The sequence below is a fragment of the Ascaphus truei genome, chromosome 4, assembly GCF_040206685.1.
Source record: "Ascaphus truei isolate aAscTru1 chromosome 4, aAscTru1.hap1, whole genome shotgun sequence".
Lineage (NCBI taxonomy): Eukaryota > Metazoa > Chordata > Amphibia > Anura > Ascaphidae > Ascaphus > Ascaphus truei.
The window spans coordinates 320,153,937-320,179,299 of NC_134486.1; the positions used below are offsets into that span (position 1 = coordinate 320,153,937).

Below are 25,363 nucleotides of genomic sequence, written 5' to 3' on the forward strand. Positions count from 1 at the left end.
CGCGAGCCGGTCCCGGTCCCCACTGGCTGCACAGCTGATTACACGCTGTGGCGCATCAGCCGCTAGGAGACACAACAGAATGGTGTTTCCTAGCGTTGACGCGTCACGTGGTGTGGCTGTGAGCCAATGGGGAGGGGAGGCTGCGGGAGGAGGAGAGGCTTCGGGGAGCGGGGAGGAGTGTGGAGGGAAAGCAGGCGAGTGCCTGTCTGTATATGTGTGTGCGTGCCTGTCTGTGTGTGTATGTGTGTGCCTGAGTGCGTGCATGCCTTTCTCTGTGTGTGTGTCTGAGTGCCTGTCTGTGTGTGTGTGTGTGTGTGTGTGTGTCTGAGTGCGTGAGTGCCTGCCTCTGTCTGTGTGTCTGTGTGTGTATGAGTGCCTGCGTGTGTGTACTTACCTGCAGCCCGTGGAGGGAGGGAAGAGTAGCGGGTCCCTCCGCTCAAGCCACGCCCCCCCTCCCTGTCAATCCTCCCCCTCCCGCCCACCTCCCGCTCCTGCTGCAAAAGAGGATGTGTACAGTGCATGCTTTGCATTGAGCAATGGAGATGGACTATACATTGTAGGGTAAAGCTCTGTTCTTCCTGCCCTGGATGCCAGCACATTAGGGAAGCTGCTGACTTTGTAACATCAACGTCACGTCATGGCCGCGCCCCCCACGTCATGGCCGCACCCCCCGACCCGTTTGGCCACGCCCCCCCGCTCTGACTGAAGTTTCCTGTAGACCGCAGATCGCGGTACAGTGAGTTGCACGCGCCGCCGGCAAGCAAGCCAGCCGTGCGGACGCGTGCAACGGGACCTTAGCCTTACAAACAGGTCTCTGGGCTTTTACTACCAGTGTGGGGGTCTTACCCTCTGAATAATTGATTAGGAGATCTTAATCAATCTCTTTGAAGCAGTTTCTCGCATACAGTAACAAAGTGAGAGGTCTCCTTGAGGTGTTAATCGAATCTTTGAAACATCTTTTGACCTAGTATCCTGTCATCTGTTGAGACAAAGGACTTTACATGTGTGTATACACACACCTACATACACTTCTAGTTCAAGCAGTTTATAATATCAAAATCATAGTTTATGCTGAAATTACAGGCTTCAATTCTTACATTCATACAGGATAACATACATCCATAAGTAAACTCACAGCTGCCATAGCTGCCTACAGCCATGCTTTTAAGTAGAAATGTTTAAAGTAGTTATGAAGTTTAAAAAGGAAGTTCAAAAATAAGTGGAAAAGTGGACACCACCTACTGCTTCTGATTCCTGCATTTGATCTAGGAGGATATCATCCCAGACTGCACATCTCAACACTTTACTATTGCTGTGATGCTGCCTTTACTTTTTATATTTGCTGTAACCTCACTTATTTTCAAATTATGCACTTCCTTCCACCAGTCTCCTTATGTCTCTAACTGTATTCATATATCTCCGTCTCTCCTTTCTTCCCCACTTCTCAGTTCACATGAACTCCTTTCCTACCTGCGCCCTCTGTCACCACACAGCTATACACCCTGCCCTAAAACACACCCCTACAAATCATCCTCACACATTCTCTTTCTTTCCATGCTTCTCCTCCTTGCTTCTAGGGATATCTCTCCTAATCCTGGTCCCTGCCTTATTTCTACATGCTCTCGTCCTCGCCTCCCACATGCAAATTCTACTCCTTCTGGTGTTAACCCCTCCAACCTCATACCCATCCCCTGCCACCCTCTCTCCCTTTCTCCTGTGTCCTTTGGAATGCTCGCTCCCTCTCTAACAAGTTCCTCTCTGTGCATGACTTCTTTCTCTCTCACTCCCTGCTTCTCTTTGCTATAACTGAGACCTGGCTGACTCAGTCTGACTCTGCTCTGGAAGCTGCCCTCTCCTACGGTGGCCTTTCCTTCTCCCACACTTCGCGCCCTGATGGCAGGGGTGGAGGCGTGGGGCTCCTGCTCTCTATCTGCCGTTACCGAACCCTTCCTATTCCCCCCTCTCTTGCTTTTCCCTCCTTTGAGGTTCACACAGTCCAGATCTTCTCGCCTCTCCCAGTCCACGTTGCGGTCATCTATCGCCCACCTACCTCTACTCATCCCACCCTCTGCCTTTCTCTCTCACTTTGAATCCTGGCTCTCTTTCTTTCTCTCCTCAGACTCTCTTGTTCTTCTCCTTGGGGACTTCAACTGCCACATTAATGACCCCTCTCTTCCTTGGGCCTCCCGCTTTCTCTCTCTAACCTCTTCTTTTGGCCTGCAACAGTGGACTGAAGCTAGCACCCACAAAGATGGCCACTACCTAGACCTGGTTTTCACTAAAAACTTTTCTGTCACTGATTTCTCCATTTCTCCTTTTCCTCTCTCTGACCATCACCTCATCTCATTTTCTCTATCACGCTTCTTCCCCTCTCCATCTCCACCTCGCCCTTGTTTTTGCAGAAACCTGTGCTCTATTAACCTACCAGCTTTTGATTCCACTTTACGCTCCTCCCTCTCCTCTCTCAGTTCTACTTCAGACCCTGACAACCTGGTCAGGAACTACAGCTCTGCCTTATCCTCTTCTCTTGACCTACATGCCACGCTTTCTCTCTGCCGTCCTCGTCCTTCTAACCCCAGACCCTGGCTAAATTCCAACACACGCATGTTGCGTTCCTCCACTCGCTCCGCTGAACGCCTCTGGAGGAAATCTCATACGCTCGCAGACTTCCTTCACTACAAATTTATGCTGTCCTGTTTCAACTTTGCCCTCTCTCAGACTAAACAAACCTACTTTTCATCACTAATCAACACACACAAGTCTAACCCACATCGACTCTTTTCTGTCTTTGACTCTCTACTCAGACAACCCTCGGCTGTCTCCTCTTCTTCCTCCATCTCACCTCAGGACTTTGCTGACTTTTTTAAGGAAAAGGTGGAATCCATACGTCAGAACATCCCATCTGTTGCCTCCTCCCATCCCACACCGCTTTCTAACTCTCCTCCTGCCTTTCTGGACTCTTTCTGTTATCTCGGAGGAGGATGTGTCACTGCTGATCTCCTCTTCTCCCTCTACCACCTGCCCTCTTGATCCCATTCCTTCCCATCTCCTAAAACCTCTTGCTCCTTCTATAATCCCTATGCTCACACAGATCTTTAACTCTTCCCTCTACTCTGGTACTTTTCCATCCTCCTTCAAACATGCAACCGTGATACCATTGCTCAAAAACAGCAAGCTTGACACTACCTGTCCTTCTAACTATCGACCTGTCTCCCTCCTGCCTTTTGCCTCCAAACTCCTTGAACGTCTTGTATTCTCTCGATTGCTACACTTTCTCAACACCTATTCTCTTCTAGACCCTCTACAATCTGGCTTCCGCACTGCTCACTCTACTGAAATAGCCCTCACTAAAATAACCGACGACCTCCATGCTGCCAAAGACAGAGGTCGTTACACTCATATTACTCGACCTCTCTGCAGCATTTGACACCGTGGACCACCCTCTTCTCCTCCACATTCTCCATACTCTTGGTATTCGGAACAAAGCTCTATCTTGGATCTCCTCTTACCTCTCCCATCGTACTTTCAGTGTCTTTAGCCAACACCTCCTCCTCCTCTATCGATCTCTCTGTGGGGGTACCCCAGGGCTCTGTCCTGGGACCCCTTCTCTTCTCTCTTTACACACTCTAGGTGACCTAATCACATCTTTTGGGTTTAAATATCACCTCTATGCTGACGACACACAAATTTACCTTTCAACCCCTGACCTTACACCTGCTATACAGACCAAAGTTTCTGAATGTCTTTCTGGAATATCATCCTGGATGGCCCTCCGCCGACTGAAACTTAACATAGCAAAAACAGAGCTCCTTATACTTCCTCGCAAACCTGGCCCTACTACCTCCTTCCACATTACTGTTGGAAATACGATCATTCACCCAGTAGCCCAAACACGCTGCCTAGGGGTCACACTCGATTCCTCTCTCACATTCTCCTCTCACATTCAAAACGTTTCTAAAACTTGTTGCTTTTTCGTCCGCAATATAACTAAGATACGCCCTTTCCTCTGTTACTCGTCTGCTAAAACTCTGACTCAGGCCTTCATTCTCTCCCGTCTCGATTACTGCAACCTCCTGCTGTGTGGCCTCCCTGCCTCTCACCTGTCTCCCCTACAATCTATACTAAACGCTGCTGCCAGAATCACTCTACTCTTTCCTAAATCTGTCTCCGCGTCTCCCCTCCTGAAATCCCTCTCCTGACTTCCGATCAAATCCTGCATCTCACACTCAATTCTCCTCACTTTTAAAGCTTTTCACTCCTCTGCCCCTCCTTACATCTCAGCCCTAATTTCTCGCTATGCACCATCCCGACTCTTGCAGTCTTCTCAAGGATGTCTTCTTTCTACTCCCTTTGTATCTAAAGCCCTCTCTCGCCTTTAACCTTTCTCACTTACTGCCCCGCACCTCTGGAATGCCCTTCCCCTCAATACCTGACTAACCCCCTCTCTATCCACCTTTAAGACCCACCTTAAGACACATCTGCTTAAAGAAGCATATGAATAGCACTGTGGATAATCCTGGACACATGATACATAAAGCTTGGCCTCCTGCAGACGCACTTACTAGAATTCCCTCCTACTGTCTCTGTATGTTCTCCTGCCTACCAATTAGATTGTAAGCTCTTCGGAGCAGGGATGCCTCTTAATGTTACTCTTATGTCTGAAGCACTTAAGCTCCATACAGACTTGAGCCGTGCGGAGGCGAGCCCCTGCTAAAGCCGCTCTCATTGAGGCTGCAGGGGCTCACTGCCGAGCAGCAGCACGCCCCAGCACGGGTCAGCGCCTAAGTGCTGACCCTGCCCGAGGCCTTATTCCCATGACCTGTTATTTATATTATTTGTTATTTATATGATTACAACATGTATTACTACTGTGAAGCGCTATGTATATTTATGGCACTATATAAATAAAGACATACAATACAATACAGGGCGCCAGAAAATAATTGAGAGCCGGGATGAGGCTTTGGAATATTTTTGACTGTGTATTTTCCTTTTAGGTGGAATGTTCCTGGCAACAGGAAGTACTGATCATATCATAAGGGTTTACTACTTTGGTTCCGGTCAACCAGAGAAAATTTCCGAACTGGAATTTCATACTGTGAGTATTACTGTACAACTTGGCATCCTGCTGGCTATCCACATAGCTTTCTTACATTTAGTTTTTTTTTACTCGCCATACCTTATTTTGTGTCTAGCCTTGAAAAGCCAGTAACCAACCTCACACTGAGACCTGGAAGGCTGAAACAGCTATCTGTGCGTAGGGTTACTGGATATGCACTTCTTTAACCCAGGCTGTGCTGAAAAGCTGTATAATGCGGCAGGCATAAGAGTAGATTGATACAACAAACGGTAATAACACTATTATAATAACCATTCTAGTTCAGGGTACATTAATGTGGTTGAAATTTATGCCACCCGATCACCCCTCCAGCCATTCTCCTCACTCATATTAAAAAAGGTGTTGAGTGTAAATGACAAAATACTGAATCTTTGGCTAAATCTATGGAAAACTAAACCGAAATGTATGCAGGTAGTATACTGTGGGCAAGTCATAGGTTCAGTGGATAAATTCTCATTTTTTTTTTAAAGTGCATACAGGCCCCCAGTTTAGGGGGGGGGGGGGGGCAAAGCAATACTTTACATTTCAAAGAAAGGCAAACAAAAATGGGTGCGCTAATTGTATCAACTGCCAAAATAATGTCTGAATGCAAAAAAAGTCGGCAAACAAAAAATGTTAGAAAGGGGAAGAGCTGATGGTGTAATGTAGAATATAATTGCTGTAAGTTGTTGTGTTATTAGCCCATAGTCCAATTTGATGCTTAAAGATGCAGCCTCTCGGTTCCGGATATCCAATCCTTATTCAAACGATACCTCAAAGAGAAAAAATATAGAGAGGCGCAAAACAGCACAAATAAAAGTGCCTTTATTTGTGAAAAAATGGCAATGTGAATACAGGCATACCCCACATTAACGTACGCAATGGGACCGGAGCATGTATGTAAAGCGAAAATGTACTTAAAGTGAAGCACTACCTTTTTTCCACTTATTGATGCATGTACTGTACTGCAATCGTATACGTGCATAAGTGATGTAAATAACGCATTTGGAACAGGCTCTATAGTCTCCCCGCTTGCGCACAGCTTCGGTACAGGTAGGGAGCCGGTATTGCTGTTCAGGACGTGCTGACAGGCGCATGCGTGAGTTGCCTTTTGGCGATATGTCCTTACTCTCGAGGGTACTTAAAGTGAGTGTCCTTAAAGCGCGGTATGCCTGTACATATAAAATTGAACAATGGGTGATGAATACAATATTAAGAAACAAAAAAAGTATAAATAAAAACAAACTCTTTGCTTTAATGATGTGACTTCTACAAATGTCACACAGTCAGTAGATTTTCTCCGTCCGGGGTAGATGGATCTCCGATCTTGGGTGGCGGGGTGCTAGCATGCCTATACTGGAGCTGCTGAGCTTGGCCAGGATGGTGGTCTCCTTGGTAAAAACCTCAGTGGACTCCTTCTGTCCTGGCGTTTGCTGCTTGTAAACGCTGCGGCGGGCTGGTGCTTGCTCCTCTCCTCCGTATACCCGGAAGTGACGTCACTGGTGTTCGAAAGCTGTATGCTGTCCACTTTGTCCTAGAATTTTTTTTTAATGATCCCTGATGAAGCCAATTACATTGGCGAAACGCGTAGGAGGAGGAACCTACAGAGGGTCACCACTCAATGAACAATTGAAATTGAGCAAGCATTGCTCTGGAGCATTGCTGGCTCACGCGGGCTTATACCTGCCTAAATCTGACGATATCTGCAAGCCGTGAGATAAGACTGATCCAAACACTGTCTGATGTCACTTCCGGGTATACGGAGGAGAGGAGCAAGCACCAGCCGGCCGCAGCAGTTACAAGCAGCATATGCCAGGACAGGAGGAGTCCACTGAGGTTTTTACCCAGGAAACCACCATCCCGGCCAAGCTCAGCACCAGCGGTATATATCGGCGTGCCAGCACCTCGCCACCCCTGATCGGAGATCCATCTACCCCTGACGGAGAAAATCTACTGACTGTGTGACACAGGACAAGTCTACTATTGGCACATTTGCAGTAGTCACATCATTAAGGCAAAGTTTTTGTTTTTGTTTTTACTCATACTTTTTTTGTTTCTTAATATTGTATTCAGGGGAGACTCGTGTGGTCTCATATCAAAGAAGTCCTGAGGTGAAGTCCCGGCAGACAATCTCTCTTGCTGCTGTTTCCCTGTATTGAAACACTTTTTTTTTTTTTTTATAAAACAATTTTCTAGGACAAAGTGGACAGCATCCAGTTTTCGAACACCAGTAATAGGTAAGCAGCCAAACATAGCCATTCGGGTAGAATTAGTGATAATGATTTGTGAGATGAATGATACTATGAATATCTTTATAGGTGATAGAAATGCCGTCCTATCCCCGACACAATACTATTTTGATGTTATTACCATGAACTCTGCATTGTATTGTGGTGCAGTACATGTCCACACCTTAACAATTAATGAGGTTAAACCTATGCTCTTGAGGGGGTGTGGCCTGGAGCTCTGCTAGCTGGTCGCAATGACCTCCAGCTCCGCAGTAGCAGGCTAAAAAAAAAAAACCCTGCAAACCACGGGCCCTGACTCCTTGAAGCTGGAAAAGCAACCATATTATCACAAGCGAGCCATAAGGTACATGGCGGTACCAAATTTGTGCTTTTCCGAGCAGCTGGGTCAGATCTGGAGCTAAAGGTGCTGGGGCATGTGAGAAGCTGAACAACCATTTTGTCCCGGAGACTACAGGCCTGTGCCCTTCACTGGGACTGGAAAAAAGGAAAGAGTGCCCAAAAACAATATAAAAACAGAGAGCAGACCCTGAAACTTCTCAACCTGACCGGAGCCACACGATTGGGAGAACCAGGTAATCACCTGAAGTATGTGAGCTCAGTCTCACAGGAGACTTAAAATGGCTACTGGACTGGCGCATAATTAATTCCAGTATTTGGACTAATTTGTGTTAGCCGGAGGTGGGAGAGAGCCCAGTGGGCTGTGTAGCGGAGTACAATATTCAGCCCCCTACAAGCAATTCCTAGAGATGCTCTGCTTAACCAATCCCCGAAGGCGACAGGAGCGCTGGGGGAGCGGTGGCCATTTTGTCTCGGAGGAGGTGGTACCGGAGCGGAGGGTATCTCTCCCCCCCGAGGGTGCTCGGCTGAATTCCCCGAGGCGACTGACGACTCCGTCTGCAGGTGCGGACAACGCGGCGGCACCAGTCTGAGTCCTGAACCGGTCTAGCTCCCGACAAAGTTGGCCACTGATGGGTTTTTAATGGGGGGAAGCGTGATGGCTGAGAGTGAGGTTGGCTTACTTGTACACCAGCGATGGGGCCACCAGTGTGCACAGGCCTGCCTCTCCCTGAAGTCCCTACTCGCCGGCTGAGTTCATCGCTGGGCTCCTATTTCCAGAGGCAGTGGGACGCCCGTGCGGCGTGGGTAACAGAGCCTACCCCCCAGCGACTCGGACACGGTGCAGAAGCCCCAGGGAATGTCAAACTACACCCAAGTCACAAAGCAAGACTTCCTAGAACTCTGTGGGAACCTGACAGCGCTCCTAAAGAATTAGATAGGTGAGGTGAAGAAGGAAGTGTCCTCACTGGGGGAGAGATCTGATCGAAAGGAAACTAGATTAAACGATCAGGAGCCAAGAAGACATGTACTTTGTTGTTTTTCCTCAAGTTATTGCACACGTTCTGTGGGGGGTGGTGAACCCGGGAGGGGAAACGTGTATTATAGGGGGAAATGTTACAGTGATCTGCTCGCTGATATGAGGTGGAACAGGAGGTCCAAACAGCAACGTCTTTTAGATCAGTGGAGGGTTGTTGGCAGATTTTAGCTACCTACATTTAGGAGGCCCTTCTAGGACACTCGCTGCTGGTCTTCCCCCCGTATAGTTGGCAAGCCGAGTCACTGACCCAAGATTTCAGAGCAGGTAACATTGTGTCCTCGCCCCCCCCCCCACCCCGAACTCCCTTTTTTGAGCTTCCTATAAGAAAAACGGCCCCAGACGCAGCCGGGCACAGGGCCTTGGAGGGCGGGGAGTGGTGCGAGACGGAGGAGGCTCTTATGGGCTCTTCATATTAATTTCTATCTTTACTACTAGCCTCTATGGGCACCTTTCAAAAAAAAAAAAAAGTTCTACATTTGGTTATGTCCTACACTCTGCTAATGTTGGTTGTGTTCTATACTCTAAGTCCCCGGGGCAGCTGAATGGTCTGCAGCCAGCCCTAGTTCCCCCGAGATGCGACTCCAGTCGAGAGACACTGTTCTCCGTGTGTACCTCGAATCCCCCCTTGCATCCCCCTTATCCCAAGTTACCAAGGGACCTTGGGCATTGTCCACTTAGGACATCGGCACAGCCTTTTTTTCCAACCCCTCCCCCTGTCCCCCGTTACAGTCCTCTCGTTACTCACTGAAAGGTGGTAAACTAGTCCAATTTCCACACTCCCAACACACTCACGTCAAACCAAGCTTGAGACCTGCATCAATATACAGGCACACCCCGCATTAACGTACGCAATGGGACCGGAGCATGTATGTAAAGCGAAAATGTACTTAAAATGAAGCACTGCCTTTCCCCACTTATCGATGCATGTACTGTACTGCAATCGTCATATACGTGCAGAACTGATGTAAATAACACATGTGTAACAGGCTCTATAGTCTCTCCGCTTGCGCACACCTTCGGTGCAGGTAGGGAGCCAGTATTGCTGTTCAGGACGTGCTGACAGGCGCATGCGCGAGCTGCCGTTTGCCTATTGGGCAATATGTACTTACTCGCGAGTGTACTTAAAGTGAGTGTCCTTAAACCGGGGTATGCCTGTACAGAGGTTCTGATGAGGCGCTCCTATTCCCCTACCAATGTCACTGAACATCATATCTCACAATGTGAAAGGTTTTAATAACCCGTGTAAGAGACGCATTGCCCTATCAGACTACAAGAGACTAAAGGCAGACATAATTCTACTCCAGGAGACACATTTCAAGCAAAGTAGAGTGCCTTCCTATTTCGATAGACAGTTTAGACAGACATTCCACGCCACAGCCAAAGTGAAAAATAGAGATGTCTCCATACTGATAAAGAACTCCATCCCCCTCAAGCCCACTACAGTGAGGGCAGATAGGGAAGGTAGATTTCGGATTGTGCAGGTTCTTTCCACTGACAGAACCTAACATTAAGCGAACATATACGCACCCAACGAGGTCGGCTCCAAATTTCTGTCCAGATTTTTCAATATTCTGGAAAAGGTAGCTGTGGGACAGGTGTTTCTGGTAGGAGATTTTAACCTGGCAATAAGCCCTGAGATGGACAACAGGCCCCCAAACATGCCATAGAAAGAAGGACATAGAGTCCTACTCAAAGGGATCAAGAATCTGCAATGTGATATATGGAGAGAACTGTTCCCTTTGGCCAAAGAGTTCACATTTTTCTCCCCACCACACGACTCTTATTCGTGAATCGACTACGTCTTTGCCCCAACAAGACTACTCCCCAGAATCTAGCAGGCCAAGATACATGTGTTCTCTTTGTCGGACCATTCCCCAGTAGAAGTCCAGTGCTCAGGCCTAATCACCCACCCGCTAAACTCTGAATGGATACTGAACGAGTCTCTTAAGAGTTCCCGAGCTAAGGGATTTGGTGGGGGAAGACTTAGCTTCTTATTTCAAGACCAATGTGGGCAGCGTGTTTTCCCCATTCACCCTGTGGGAGGCTCATAAAGCCACCATGAGAGGAAGGCTTATCAGCCTTGCCTCTGGAAGGAAAAGAGAGAGAGGGAATATAAAATCAAGGCAGCTAAAGATAGGATAGCCGATCTTGCTAGGGCCCACCAGAAAGACGGCAACAGTCTAAAACTGGGGAGCCTTAATGAGGCGAAATTGGGGCTGAACCTGCTTTTGACATCTCAAGCGGAGAACTCTCTGAATTGGTCTAAAAGCAGGTTCTACCAGAAATCCAACAAATCTGGAACAATGTTGGCAGCAAAATTGAAGAAAAAGCAGACGAGCCAATCTATCCAAGCTATTAGACAAAAATCTGGCCTTCTCACATCTAGCCCTCCACTAATACGTAAAGAATTTGTCATACTACTCTTCCCTTTACGACGGGAACAAAACTCTTCACAATGCAAAAACCTAAAAAAAAAGAATATAGAAGATTTTCTCAAGGAAGCTGAACTCTCCTCCATCTCTAGTATGGACAAGATCAAACTAGGCCAAAAAATAGATATAAAGATAAAAAAGGGAGGAGCGCACGCCTCATAGTGTAGTATTAATAGCTTTTCTAGGCACAAAGAATAAAAATGCACTTACAAAATATCTGTGCATAAAGAGCAGAAATGATGTAGGGGTCTCTGTAGTCCAGGAACAGTTTGGGCAGGGATTCACTCACTCCTGTTGGCGGGGGCCGCCCGACTGGTCCGTCCGGTAGCACCTCTCTGTTCTCCCGTGGGTGATGCGCCGCCACGTCACTCCGTCGGGACATCACTGCGACCAAAACGGCAGTCCCAAATCAGAGTACGGATCATGGTTTGAGCTGGAGCCAACAATGCAAGCTCCACCGGCTCTCCTTCTCCTGTACACCAGTTCTTGCTACACCCACAGTATACTGATAGCCAACCAAAAGCCACCCTACATATTTCGACGCGGTACCTCTTAGTCTGGTGTGTGGCTTCAGTTGGCAAGCAAGTATTACATTTAAAATAAGTCTGCATTGTGTACAAATCTACACGCAATGCACCATATTCCATATTTTATTCCATATTCCATATTTTTTCTGTCGTGTCCCCCCCCCACTAAATAACTTCAATAAAAGTTTAATTTAAAAAATAAAATAAACTATGATCTCTTAAAGGTTTGTTAGTGGAAGTCGGGATGGTACAGCTCGCATCTGGCAATTCAAGAGGAGGGAGTGGCGGAGCATTTTATTAGACATGGCTACTCGTCCAACAGGGTAAGTAAGACACAGAGACTAAAGCTGCCCTCTGGAAAGACCTTTCTTACACCATCTTTTGCTATAGAGCTCATTGTAAATAGGACAGCAGGTGAAACGGATACCTCACTTCTTCTCAAATTACGCACTTCTTTCTACCAGCCTCATTATGTCTCTAACTCTATTCATATATCTCCATGTCTACTTCCTTCACCACTTCTCAGTTCATATGAACTCCTTTCTTACCTGCGCCCTCTTACACTGCACAGCACTAAAACACACACCTACAAATCATCCTCACACATTCTTTCTTTCCATGCTTCTCCTTTCTTCTGGGACATCTCTCCCTATCCTGGTCCCTGTCTTATTTCTACTTGCTCTCGTCCTCGCCTCCCACATGCAACTTCCACTCCCTCTGGTGTGGACCCCTTTAACCTCATATCCATTCCCTCTCACCTTCCCTCCCATTCTCCTGTGCCCTTTGAAATGCTCGCTCCCTTTCTAACAAGTTCCTCACTGTGCATGACTTCTTTTTCTCTCACTCTCTGCTTCTCTTTGCTATAACTGAGACCTGGCTCACTCTGCACTGCAAGCTGCCATCTCTTATGATGGCCTCTCTTTCTTCCACACTCCTTGCCCTGATGGCAGGGATGGAGGTGTTGGTCTCCTGCTCTCTATCTGCCACTTCCTCCCTCTCTTGCTTTTCCCTCCTCTGAGGCTCATACTGTCCAGATTTTCTCCACTCCCCCTGTCCACGTGGCGGTCATCTATCGCCTGCCTAACTCTACTCATCCCCCTTCTGTCTTTCTCTCTCACTTTGAATCCTGGCTCTCCTTCTTTCTCTCCTCTGACTCCTCTGTTCTTCTCCTTGGGGACTTCAACTGCCATATTGATGACCCCTCTCTCCCTTGGGCCACCCACTTTCTCTAACCTCTTCTTTTGGCCTTCAACAGTGGACTGCAGCCAGCACCCGCAAGGATGGCCACTACCTAGACCTGGTTTTCACTTAAAACGTTTCTCTCCCTGATTTCTCCATTTCTCCATTTCCCCTCTTTCTCTCTCTGGCCATCGTCTCATCTCATTTTCTCTCTCTCTCTTCTCCCCTTCTCCACCTCCACCTACCCTTCGCTTCTGCAGAGACCTGTGCTCTATTAACTTACCAGCTTTTGTTTCCACTTTACGCTCCTCCTTCTCCTCTCAGCCCTGCTCCAGACCCTGACAACCTGATCAAGAACTACAACTTTGCCCTAACCTCCTCTCTTGATCTACATGCCCGACTTTCTCTCTGCCGTTCTCGCCCTTCTAACCGCAGACCCTGACTAAATTCCCACACGTGCATGCTGCGTTCCTGCACTTGTTCTTCTGAACACCTCTGGAGGAAATCTCACACTCTCTCGCAGACTTCATTCACTACAAATTTATACTATCCTGTTTCAACTATGCCCTTTCTCAGGCTAAACAAACAGAGTTTTCTTCACTAATCAAAACACACAAGTCTAACCCATGCCGACTGTTCTCTGTCTTTGATTCCCTTCTCAGACAACCCTCAGCTGCCTCTTCTTCCTCCTTCTCACCTCAGGACTTTGCTGACTATTTCAAGGAAAAGTTGGAATTCATACCTCAGGACATCCCCTCTGTTTCCTCCTCCCATCCTACACCTCTTCCTTACAATCTGCCTGCCTTCCTTGACTCTTTTATCCGCTGTGACAGAGGAGGATGTGGCACTGCTGCTCTCCTCTTCCCCATCTACCACTTGCTCTCTTGACCCATTCCCTCCCATCTCCTCAAACCTTTTGCTCCTACTATAGTCCCTATGCTCACACACATTTTTATCTCCTCCCTCTACTCTAGTACCTTTCATTCCTCCTTCAAACATGTAACAGTCATACTATTACTCAAAAACGGCAAGCTTGACCCTACCTTTCTTCCTAACTATCTGCCTGTCTCCCTCCTGCCTTTTGCCTCTAAACTCCTTGAACGTTTTGTATTCTCTCGCTTGCTCTATTTTCTCAACACCTATTCTCTCCTAGACCCTCTACAATCTGGCTTCCGCACCGCTCTCCACAGACACAGCCCTCACTAAAATAACTAATGACCTCCGTGCTGCCAAAGACAGAGGTCATTACACTCTGCTCATATTACTCGACATCTCCGCAGCATTTGACACCGTGGACGACCCTCTTCTCCTTCACATTCTCCATACTCTTGGCATTCTTAACAAAGCTCTATCCTAGATCTCCTCTTACCTCTCCAATTGTACTTTCAGCGTCTCTTCTGCCAACACCACCTCCTCTCCTATCGAGCTCTCTGCGGGGGTACCCCAGGGCTCTGTCCTAGGACCTCTCATTTTTTTTCACTGTACACTCTCTCTCTAGGTGACCTAATTACATCTCTTGGGTTCAAATATCACCTCTATGCTGACGACACACAAATTTACTTTTCGACCCCTGACCTTACACCTGCTGTACAGACCAAAGTTTCTGAATGTCTCTCTGCGATATCATCCTGGATGGCCCTCCGCCGACTTAAACTTAACATGGCAAAAACAGAGCTCCTCATACTTCCTCCCAAACCTGGCCCCACTACCTCCTTCCACATTACACAGTCATACACCCAGTAGTAGCGCAAGCATGCTGCCTAGGGGTCACACTCGACTCCTCTCTCACTTTCTCCTCTCACATTCAAAACGTATCTAATACATGTTGCATTTTCCTACGCAATATCACAAAGATACGCCCTTTCCTCTGTTGCTCGACTGCTGAAACTCTGACACATGCCCTCATTCTCTCCCGTCTCGATTACTGTAACCTCCTGCTGTCCGGCCTTCCTGCCTCTCACCTGTCTCCCCTACAATCTATCCTAAACGCTGATGCCAGAATCACTCTACTCTTTTCTATATCTGGCTTAGCGCCTCCCCTCCTGAAATCCCTCTCCTGGCTTCCGATCAAATCCCGTATCACACATTAAATTCTCCTCATTTTTAAAAGCTTTACACTTTTCTGCCCCTCCTTACATTTTAGCCCTATTTTATCGCTATGCACCATCCTGATTAAAGGATGTCTTCTCTCTACCTCCTTTGTATCTAAAACCCTCGCCCGCCTTAAACCCTTCTCACTGACTGCCCCACACCTCTGGAATGCCCTTCCTCTCAATATCCGACTATCAACCTCTCTATCCACATTTAAGACCCACCTCAAAACACACCTGCTTAAGGAAGCATATGAGTAGCTCCATGGCTGATAATTAACACCTCCTACATTAACCGTGGCCACTTGTAGACGCACTTACCAGAACTGTTACTTTTATGTCTGAAGCACTTCTCCCCTTTGTGGTATTTATATTATTTGTTATTTATTTGATTGTCACGTATATTACTGCTGTGAAGCGCCATGTACATTAATGACGCTATATAAATAAAGACATATACAATACAACATTTAGGAAGAGGAGTCCCTGCTCCCAAGAGCTGACAATCTAAGTGGTAGGTAGGAAGGACGTACAGGGGCAGTAGGAGGGCATTTTGGTAAGTGCGTCTGCAAGGGACCAAGCTTTATGTATCAGGTGTATACTATTAGCCGCGTAGCTACTCATATGCTTTGTTAAGCAGGTGGGTCTTAAAGGTGGATAGAGAGGGTGCTAGTCGGTTGTTGAGGGCAATGGCATTCCAGAGGTGTGGGGCAGTCAGTGAGAAAAAGGTTTAAGGCGGGAGAGGGCTTTAGATACAAGGGGGTAGAGAGAAGACATCCTTAAGCAGAATGCAAGAGTCTAAATTAATTATTCAATATTAACTCCCTATTTTTTTCCCTGTTGAATAGACCAGATTCTGGTTTTGAAGAAGGTTTTAAAACGGCAATCACCCCCAAATGAAACTTTAATAAAAACACGTTAGAATAGGGTAAGAACTAGAGGGTGCTTGGGAGCTGAACCAAGCTATTTTCAGCGCTTGGGATGCCTGGTTCCTGAGATACTTACTGGTGAAATTACCGACATTGCTTCCTAATTTTAAAGGGGCTTTAAATGGCCATCCAATAGGGAGCAGCAACTTGCTGTATGATGTTTCAGATTGCTTTGTGCCGGAGAGTGGACAGCCATTTTGTTTCCTCTGGAGGGAGATTTAAACCTGGAAACTTTAGCGGTAAGTACTGTACCTCATGATCAGGGAGCTGACAATAGCATGGTTCTGACTGTGTGGAAACTCCGGTTCACATCCTGTAACAATAAATTGGGGGTAAAAAAACAAATGAGATGGGGTGATTGCTGCTTTAAATCAGAAGTAAAATAATTATATATTTTGATCTTGTAATGACTACCTACCTCAGACATTTTGTAGGTGGAAGATTCACTAGGCCGTGACGTGTGATATCGCACCCCGATCTGGTCAATAAGCAGTTGACGCTGGAGAGGGGTACAACACCCTTCTTCCGAATAATTGTCCTCAACACTAGAGCGTTTCCCAGGTTACAGTATAGGCGTTGTGTCTTGTTTGGATGAGGTGTTTGACAATAGTCCCTGTTTTGGGTTCAGACACAGCGTACAAGGTGTGGAGGACAAGATAACGAAGCTGAAAGTGACGATGGTAGCCTGGGACCGTCACGACAACTCTGTGATCACTGCCGTCAATAACATGACCTTGAAAGTCTGGAACTCCAACACTGGACAACTTATCCATATACTGATGGTAATAAATATGCAAACTCGTAGGAAATGTGTCTAATAGCAACAATCTGTACATTTCTCTGCAATCCTTAATGGTTTAATGTAACAAGTCAGTGGTGCAAATGTGATGCAAATAACTGGAAGTGTTTTTCCCCATGGCAGAATAGCACTTTTATGGAACTCTCAATGATCAAGCTCAGATACAAATGTGATCTAGAAGAAAATTACTCTCTACGTTTAACTTAAGGTTCTGAACTGTTGAATTGTAGGGGAAAGTTGGTAGAAAAAACAATTTTGGGGACGGGGTGCAATTTTAACAATGGCTAATGGTAAAACCACTATATTTTCGAACATTTTGTCATGTAAAGCATCTTTGTTAATACTTTTAATATTTTACGGTTTGCCCAAAAAACACAAGAATTGGCAGCTGGGTCTGCATGGGATTTTCTGGAACAGAATGTCACCTTAGATTGAGGGCTTGTTGGTTTTGAACATTCCTTTTTATTGATTTTTTTTTAAACAACTTACTTTTCCCCCTCCCCCCCCCCCCCCCCCCCACTGTTTTTCTTTTCTATTTCAGGGTCATGAGGATGAAGTTTTTGTGCTAGAGTCTCATCCGTTTGATCCAAGAGTTTTATTTTCTGCAGGCCATGATGGAAATGTCATAGTCTGGGATCTGGCAAGAGGTGTCAAGATCCGGTCTTACTTTAACATGGTAAATTTAAATTAATAATAAAAGAATAATCATTTTATTTAGTTAACATTTTGGAATCTTTTTCCTAGATTTTATGTTAAGTTGCATCACAGTACTTCTTGTTTCTTATTTTTGGGAGGAGGGACCTCACAAATGTTCTTTATACTCTGCCAATTCTGCCAATCGATAGCTGACCTAGGAATTAGGGGGCGGTGGGTGTACCAGCAGCAAAGGCCGCAAACCTCCCAAATTGCATTTTCCAGGGTGAAGATGCTTTTATGTGTACGTTCATATTCAGCAGCACTAATATTGCAAGTTGTGTTGTGGTTCCTTCTTCTGGCTATATTTCCCTTCTTTTTGTCAGCTGGTCTAATGTTTGTTGGAGCATAAAGTCACAGTCTGTAACATATGAATCAAGTCACTTGTGTGCCTTTCATTAGGCCGCGTCCATGCTGATCGTACGCGAGTTGCGTGATCAAAACAATGTAAATGAATTGTAGTCAATACTGCGAGTGTGGGTAAGGCCGCGTGTATAGTGCCCGCAACGGCGATGCGACGTCGGCCAAAAACAAATGCATTGCCACCGCGTCCGCTTATAGTAAGCGCGATGGTGACAATGCGACGGAGCGACTTCGCGTCACGAATTTTGGTAGCTGGCAATATTTAATATTTCGCGGGCTGTCGCCTCATGTGACAGCCCCTGAACCAATCAAATACCAGTATGCCCGCGCCGCCGCCGCAAAGCGAAATATAACTTTCGCTCGCGGCGACGGGTGACGTCGCCCATCGCGGGCACTTTACGCGCGGCCTAAGAGCGATGCGTGCGGAGACAAACTTTTTTGTCTTTGCCTTGCAACGGCCGGGTCAGGCAAACCAGATCATTGACATTACGGCCACAACTCCCAACCCTCACCCCCTGAAACGCCTCCCCATCGCGTTTACCTACAGAACAAGAACCTCCCCAGCTACATACGAGCGCAACATCACGGTGCTCCGTTGCGCGCCAGCAGCATGGACGCGGCCGGACATTTTTTTAAATGGTATGATGTAGGTTCTGCTTACTTGACATTTTATTTTTTAAGGCTATTTTTGGGGCCAAAAGATGTAAGAGCGAAATGTTCTTACAATACCCAGTTACAGACACTGTAAGATTCTGGGTGACCTGTTTTGCAGATTGAAGGACAAGGTCATGGAGCGGTATTTGACTGCAAGTGCTCTCCTGATGGTCAGCACTTTGCCTGCACAGACTCACACGGCCATCTTCTCATATTTGGCTTTGGTTCCAGTAGCAAATATGACAAGGTAAGGTGAACACAGGTGGGTCGTAGGAATGTCAACCCTGCATACTTATATATTTTTAATAAGTTGCTTTTAGAGGACTGTTTTGTGTTTTCACATTGAGTCATAAGAAAGTGAGAATGGACAGAAGCAGGCAGTTCATAAAGATTATAATTCACAGTCCACAACATCTATCCTTTAATTTATTTAGAAAATTATCATAGAATTAAAAAAATAAAATCCCCATCTACTGAACACCGCTGCTGCCAGAGAGATTAGCAACACAGAGATGTGTAAAGCTGCGTTGCCTACTCTGGCAGTACAGGTGTTGACACATTGCTTTGATATATGTTCAAAGCAGCACATTGAAAAGCTGGCGCTTTCACGTTAAGATGTGTGCGCAGGTTTGATCCCTTAACGGTCTAGCATCATGTCTGCTTGTACGGAAGAAAGGAGAGCGAGTTCGCAAACTGGAAGAAGAAAAGTACACAGGATGAAAAAGGGAGGGCGGGAATTGAAGAAAAAGATGAGATCAAGATGAAGACCGCAGAAGAGAGAGAGGCCGTATACTGTGTGTATATATGCTGGTTCCATTCCATCAGCATATGAGGACCACAGAGCGATGAGCACAAACTCCATTAGCCAAGTCCCTGCCTCCAGGCACTCATACGTTTAGAGCAATCTTATCTAGATAACAGTGACAACAATAAAATATATTAACTGAGCCCAAATTAATTTAAAAATACATTTATTTTAAGTGGCACTCAGTTAGAAGTTGCATGGCTTTTTTTTTTTTTTTTTTTTTAACTTAGATTTTATTGCAGTTTTTCCAAACAGGTGATACAGAATACAGTATAAATTACATTCATTTTTAGTGTAAATCTCCGCTATAGACAGTACCGTATGTCAGCTCGTGAGACATATCCCGGTTTTTCGGGCCCTTCTAGCAATAACGATAATAACATAATTTACATAATACAATTAATTCAAATTGACAAACACAAAAACAAAATGAAAAAAAAAAAAGTGATGGGGAGGGTAGGAAGGGATGGGGAGGGTAGGAGGGGATGGGGAGGGTAGGAGGGGATGGGGAGGGTAGGAGGGGATGGGGAGGGGATGGGGAGGGTAGGGAGGGAGTAAGGGGCGACGCAGCCGAGAGAGGAGCATCCACTCGTGCTAGGTCTCTCAACTGTTCCTAGTCAGGCTCTTTATGGGTTGCGTCCTCTCCAGTTTATCACCTCTGTAGGCTTTCTGTCTATTTGTCTGTGTAGTCGTCGTGAGCTGAGTTTCCGCTCCTAAAGGAGAACGCACCTGCATCTATCACAGCCAGATTGTGTTCTTCTCAACCCCGGGGATATCCGTCTGCGCCAGCCAAGGCGTCCATACTTAGAGATAATTGGTGCCAGTGTCGTTGACTAGACTCGTCAACTTTTCCATCTGGCAGATAAACCACAATCGATTTCGAATCTTTGGGATACTTGGAATTTAGGGGCGTTTACATAGTGCTGCGATCTCGCTCCGTGTGGCTATTGCAAAATGTGCTATTAGTTTATTGTTTGCTTTGGACAGGCCCGTTAGTGGTCTATTCAAGAGGAATAGCCATGGGTCTGGGGGAATAGTGAGGTCGAAGACCCTATGTATCCAATTTCTAATTTCTTCCCATAGTGGGGAGATCCGCGTGGCTTTTTAAATGTAACCTACAAAGATTGATGCATAGCACAGAACCGCTAGTGAAGGTTGTGTGTACTGAAACAAATATTGGAATTGTACATTCAATTACAATATATTAACCTCCTTGCTACCTGAGTTTGCATGTGTTCAGTCTTTTCTGCAGTGCTCACTATTTACAATATCTAGCACAAATCTGTATTTTCAGTATGCTAAACTGTTATTTGGACCTGTACAAAGGTTTCACGTTGTATGCATTTCATCCAGTTTTAATCCAAAGACACGTGATTATTTTGCCATATCTCTTAGACCTTTGTTGGTGACTGATTTGGGACTTTGCCCTACTTTTGTATTAGTAATGTACAATATAGGCTTATTAATAAATATGTCTGGCATATGAGGTAGTGTCACTTCTGTGTTTGCCCTAAATACACATTTGTTGAGCCGTTTTTCTGTTGTTCTTGTGCTCTTTGTTACAGATCGCAGATCAGATGTTCTTTCACAGTGATTATCGGCCTCTTATCCGAGACTCCAACCACTATGTCCTGGATGAACAAACGCAGCAGGCTCCGCACCTCATGCCGCCTCCTTTTTTGGTCGACGTGGATGGAAACCCACATCCAACACGATATCAGCGGCTCGTTCCAGGGCGTGAGAACTGCAGAGCCGAGCACCTCATTCCTCAGATGGGGGTGACGTCCTCAGGTATAACATCTGTGGGTAACATCAGCCATTTATGTTGTGATGCGCTTGCTTTTGTGCTTTACAGACCTTCGTGCAGGGGCAGCCAACTCCAGTCCTCTAGAGCTACTAACAGGTTAGGTTTTAAGGATATCCCTACTTCACAGGTGACTTGCTCAGTGGCTAAGTCATTGTCTGGTTTATTCACTTCAGTGATATGTTCACACACAAAGTTCATGTATCGTGTTTATATTAATCTCTTCGCCACAATAGTGGATAACAATGCAATATTCTGCATGCAGCGTTTCTATATTGGAGAAACACTTGTGTAAATAACTTTAATGAGGACTCTGAAAGATGGTCTGTATTTTATAAATCAGTCTGGTAAGCACAACTTTATGAAATTATAGTCGAGGAAGGGTGATAACATTAGATTTTTTTAGTGGAACGATATAAATGTGTATGGATACATGCAGTATGTTCCTGTATTGTATGGGTATATCTAATGTTAGTAAACTCATTAGTGTGTGTGTGAAGATCTGTGTCTCAAAGATGATTAAAAAGGTGCCATTTGGCAGGTTACAAACACATTAGAAAGTTGTGGGTTGAGTTTTGTCCGTGATTTGTTCTTGTGTAATAGTTTCCTTTGTGCCTATATTTGCATAGTGTATTTGGTCAAGTGGTAGATGAGTTTCAAATGAGCAATACAAGCAATATCCTACATGGATTTTTTTTTTTAAATTTTATTTTTTATTTAAATCAGTTCTGTAGCATTAGATAATACTTTCTATCTTTTTTTTTTATTTTTTTTTATTGTACATCTCTTCGTGCCATTTTTAATGAGTTTTAATATACTGAGCATCTTTTGCTTTCTATAGCAGGTTTTAGCCCACCTCCGAGCAGTGCAAGTTGTAACACTTTCTTGTTTGTGTTAATTTGTTGTCAATATTCCAAAAAGTTTGAGATATAAACAGTAACAATACTCAATGTTACCGTAGTAATATAAGAATACATTGTAGCTGCTGAGTTACACTGATTGAAGGATTGATTTGAAACTGAAAGGCAGTCATTTAGTGAACCCTGGGAAGCAGGTTCTTGCTGATCAATCACGGGAGAACCAATCGATCGGCAGCTTAGGTAATTAGTGTTCAATAAAGGTAATCAAAATTTTTTAAACAAAAAGGTGCATGGATGGCCTTTTTAAATAACTTTCCAACTTGTTTTCAAACTCTTATAAGTGTGCAAGTAACTACTGTATAATACAGGTGCAGCATTACCGCTTTATGTACAAGCAGTATTACTTTGCATTTCACTATACTGTAGACAGTTGGTCTATAGGTGTGTGGGTGCAAAGTGCCACCGTAAATGTCTGCAATTATACATGGCTAGAATTAAATAGTCCGCAATATTTAAAAAATAAATAAATAGATGAACTGCTTGGATTGTTGATCATATTTCATCTATCATGCAAAGTTTGAGGATGTTTTATTGAGAACTAATAAGGTCTGCACTGTGCAACATTCCTGTGACAAGTGCATGCAAAACTATATAAAGCAATTAGACTTATTAAATGAGTTGCTATATTATTGTTTTCCGTGCAGTGTCATTAATTTAAATGTGTAAGTAAAGCGGTTTCTCTACTTGAAATGGATATTGGAATTGGTGTCAATTTCTTTCTTCTTTTTTTTAAAAACTTTATTCCAATCACACAAATACAGGAACATCATATTTCACATTATAGCATTGATCATAGCTTACATGGTACATTTGTTTATTATTAAAAACCAGAGACATAACATAAAACACAGACAAAAGCTCAGTGCACATCCAGAAAAACTTATATACGGTACAGTGCCTAAATATACATGTATAAATAACTAATAAATAAAATGGTCTTTTAGTTTAACATTTTGGCCAAATTGTTGTAAGCCCTTGAGCCAACTGCACGGCAGACCACGTTCAAGGGTCCCTAACACTAATATAGATTCTTAATAACCTGTGCATTGCCAGGAAGAATGATTTATAATAAATCTGTCAATATAAGTTGCAAAAGTTCTAAGTCTGATTGAAGCTTTTATTAACCTGTACATTACCAGGAAAAGCACTCTGTAATAGATTTGTCACAATCACACTGCATGCATATTGACAGATTTATTATAAATCATTCTTCCTGGCAATGCACAGGTTATTAAGACTCTATATTGGTGTTAGGGACCCTTGAACGTGGTCTGCCGTGCAGTTGGCTCAAGGGCTTACAACAATTTGGCCAAAATGTTAAACTAAAAGACCATTTTATTTATTAGTTATTTATACATGTATATTTAGGCACTGTACCGTATATAAGTTTTTCTGGATGTGCACTGAGCTTTGTCTGTGTTTTATGTTATGTCTCTGGTTTTAAATATATATATTGCCATGCTCAGTAGCACTCCTCTGTGAAACTTATATGCTTATATATATGTTGTGGGTATTTTGGGGGTTCAATATGAGCTTGTAGGTGTTCTGTATGTTTTATAATTCTTGTTCAGCTAGTCTTGGCTGATTGGAGGGTGACAACCTCCTATCCAATTGAAGCTTACTCCCTCCCACATTTAAATGGTTATAAGCTCACTCCATGGCATCTCTCACTATCAGGGGAACTTGCCTGCTTGCAGTGTGATTGTGACAAATCTATTACAAAATCAACAGATTTTTTCAGCTTTTGGGCTTAGACAAGAGCCTCATGTCCCCCCTCTGTCGTTTTAATAATGATCAGGATTCATATTGTTGTGGGTTCTTCTCCCATATTTACTGTGCCTGATGTAATATTGGAGAGCATATGGGTCTTCAGTGAGGGAGGGCTGTTACAGAGGTTCAGCCGCCATTTTGTACAAATTTACTTTGGGGTTTCGCCTGCCTCTCCTCCCCTCTGCGGGTTTGCCTCTGCTACCAGCGACCAGGGCTCAGTCTCCAGCCTCCCCGCTCACTTCAGAGTCCAGGGCGATCCTTTGCACTGCGGGTCTCCCTCCGAGTCAGCCGCGACCACCAGCCATTTTGGGCTTCCGTTGGGAGAACGGAGAACTGATCCCAGCCCGCCCTGTTCCATGTTTTCCCGCACTCCGCTGTTCCCCCCACCCCCCCAAACCTCCCCCCCCCCCCCCCGGGTGTTCCCCACATTCGTCCTCTGTTCTGCGTGTGTTCTTGCTGGGTCCGGGGTGAGTTGGGCCCCTTTTTTTGTGCAGGTTTGTGCGTAGCCTCTCAAGCACACGTCCTCTCCGCTCCGTGTCTTAGCCACGCCCCCCTGGCATCAACACCTTTAAGTAGGTGCCGAAGGCACTTTAAACCACTGCCTGACATAAGTTACTGACCTAAAGGTAATGCTGTGCGTGCCGCACATTACCCACATACAGTATACTATGTATATTTCACAGGCAAAAAGGATGTTGCAGCAGTGTGTAGAAGTGATTTAGCACTCTCATTCTGGTGTCAGTTTCTAATGTAATGTTTTGTCTGTGTAATGCTTTAAACTTTCCGAAGGTTTGTACATACCTATGTGGGACTGGAAGTACGGTATGTCTTTGCCTAACTTCACATGTTGACTTTAGGAACATTTTAGTTTGGAAGCAGATATTGGTTTTACGATAAGTATTAACATACACCTCTCTCCTGTTTCACACAGGACTGAATCAAGTTCTCAGCCAGCAAGCAGACGATGAAGTGAGTCCTTTGGACAGCTTGATTCAGAGGCTACAGCAAGAGCAAGACCAGAGATTGAACCCAGGGACTGGAAACAGTAATACCAGCCGTATGGGCAGAGGCAAGCAAAACAATTGCATTTCTCAGCACCCCACCAAAACGTTACTCGTGATACACAAGCTCGTAATCAAACCAACCTCAAACTTCAGATTTTGTGTGCCAGGCATAACGGTGATACCAAGCTTGCATTTATTATTCAGGATGTAATTTACGCTGTGAGATTTCATTGTGGGTTCAGCTTGGGTATGTTTGTCCAACCCACTTCAGTTACAGGTAATTGAAGCCTTTCCCTTGGAAAAACAAGCTCAGAAAATGCATCTAAATTATGATCAGGCAAGGTAGTGTGTGTGTGTGTATATATGTTAGTGACTGCATCAATGGCAGCTGCTAAATCATTGATTGTGTGTGTGTGCACACACACACACACACTTCCAGTTATGCGGTTCTGTTGCATGTACATATACAAGTTATAGAAAACAATCCTGACATTGATTGATATATATATCAATCAATCAATTATGAATCAATGGCATATTTACATACATACATACTGTGTATACATACATACTGTGTATATATACATACATATATACTGTGTATACATACATATATACTGTGTATACATACATACTCTCTCACAGACTCTCACAGTAATAGTGGAAGTTGAT

At 45.0% G+C, this 25,363-nt stretch overlaps 1 protein-coding gene across 2 annotated transcripts in view; it reads left to right on the top strand.

The window, feature by feature from the left end:
- Positions 1 to 25,363, top strand: part of PHIP (PHIP subunit of CUL4-Ring ligase complex) — a 171,318-nt gene that overhangs the window by 87,359 nt on the left and 58,596 nt on the right. For both annotated transcript variants that reach the window (XM_075597969.1, XM_075597970.1), the window contains 8 exons: positions 4,998 to 5,098; positions 7,295 to 7,335; positions 11,906 to 12,004; positions 16,508 to 16,661; positions 17,220 to 17,354; positions 18,507 to 18,635; positions 20,759 to 20,984; positions 24,619 to 24,756. In XM_075597969.1, the coding sequence (XP_075454084.1) occupies positions 4,998 to 5,098; positions 7,295 to 7,335; positions 11,906 to 12,004; positions 16,508 to 16,661; positions 17,220 to 17,354; positions 18,507 to 18,635; positions 20,759 to 20,984; positions 24,619 to 24,756 (1,023 nt within the window). The remainder of the gene's footprint in view (positions 1 to 4,997; positions 5,099 to 7,294; positions 7,336 to 11,905; positions 12,005 to 16,507; positions 16,662 to 17,219; positions 17,355 to 18,506; positions 18,636 to 20,758; positions 20,985 to 24,618; positions 24,757 to 25,363) is intronic.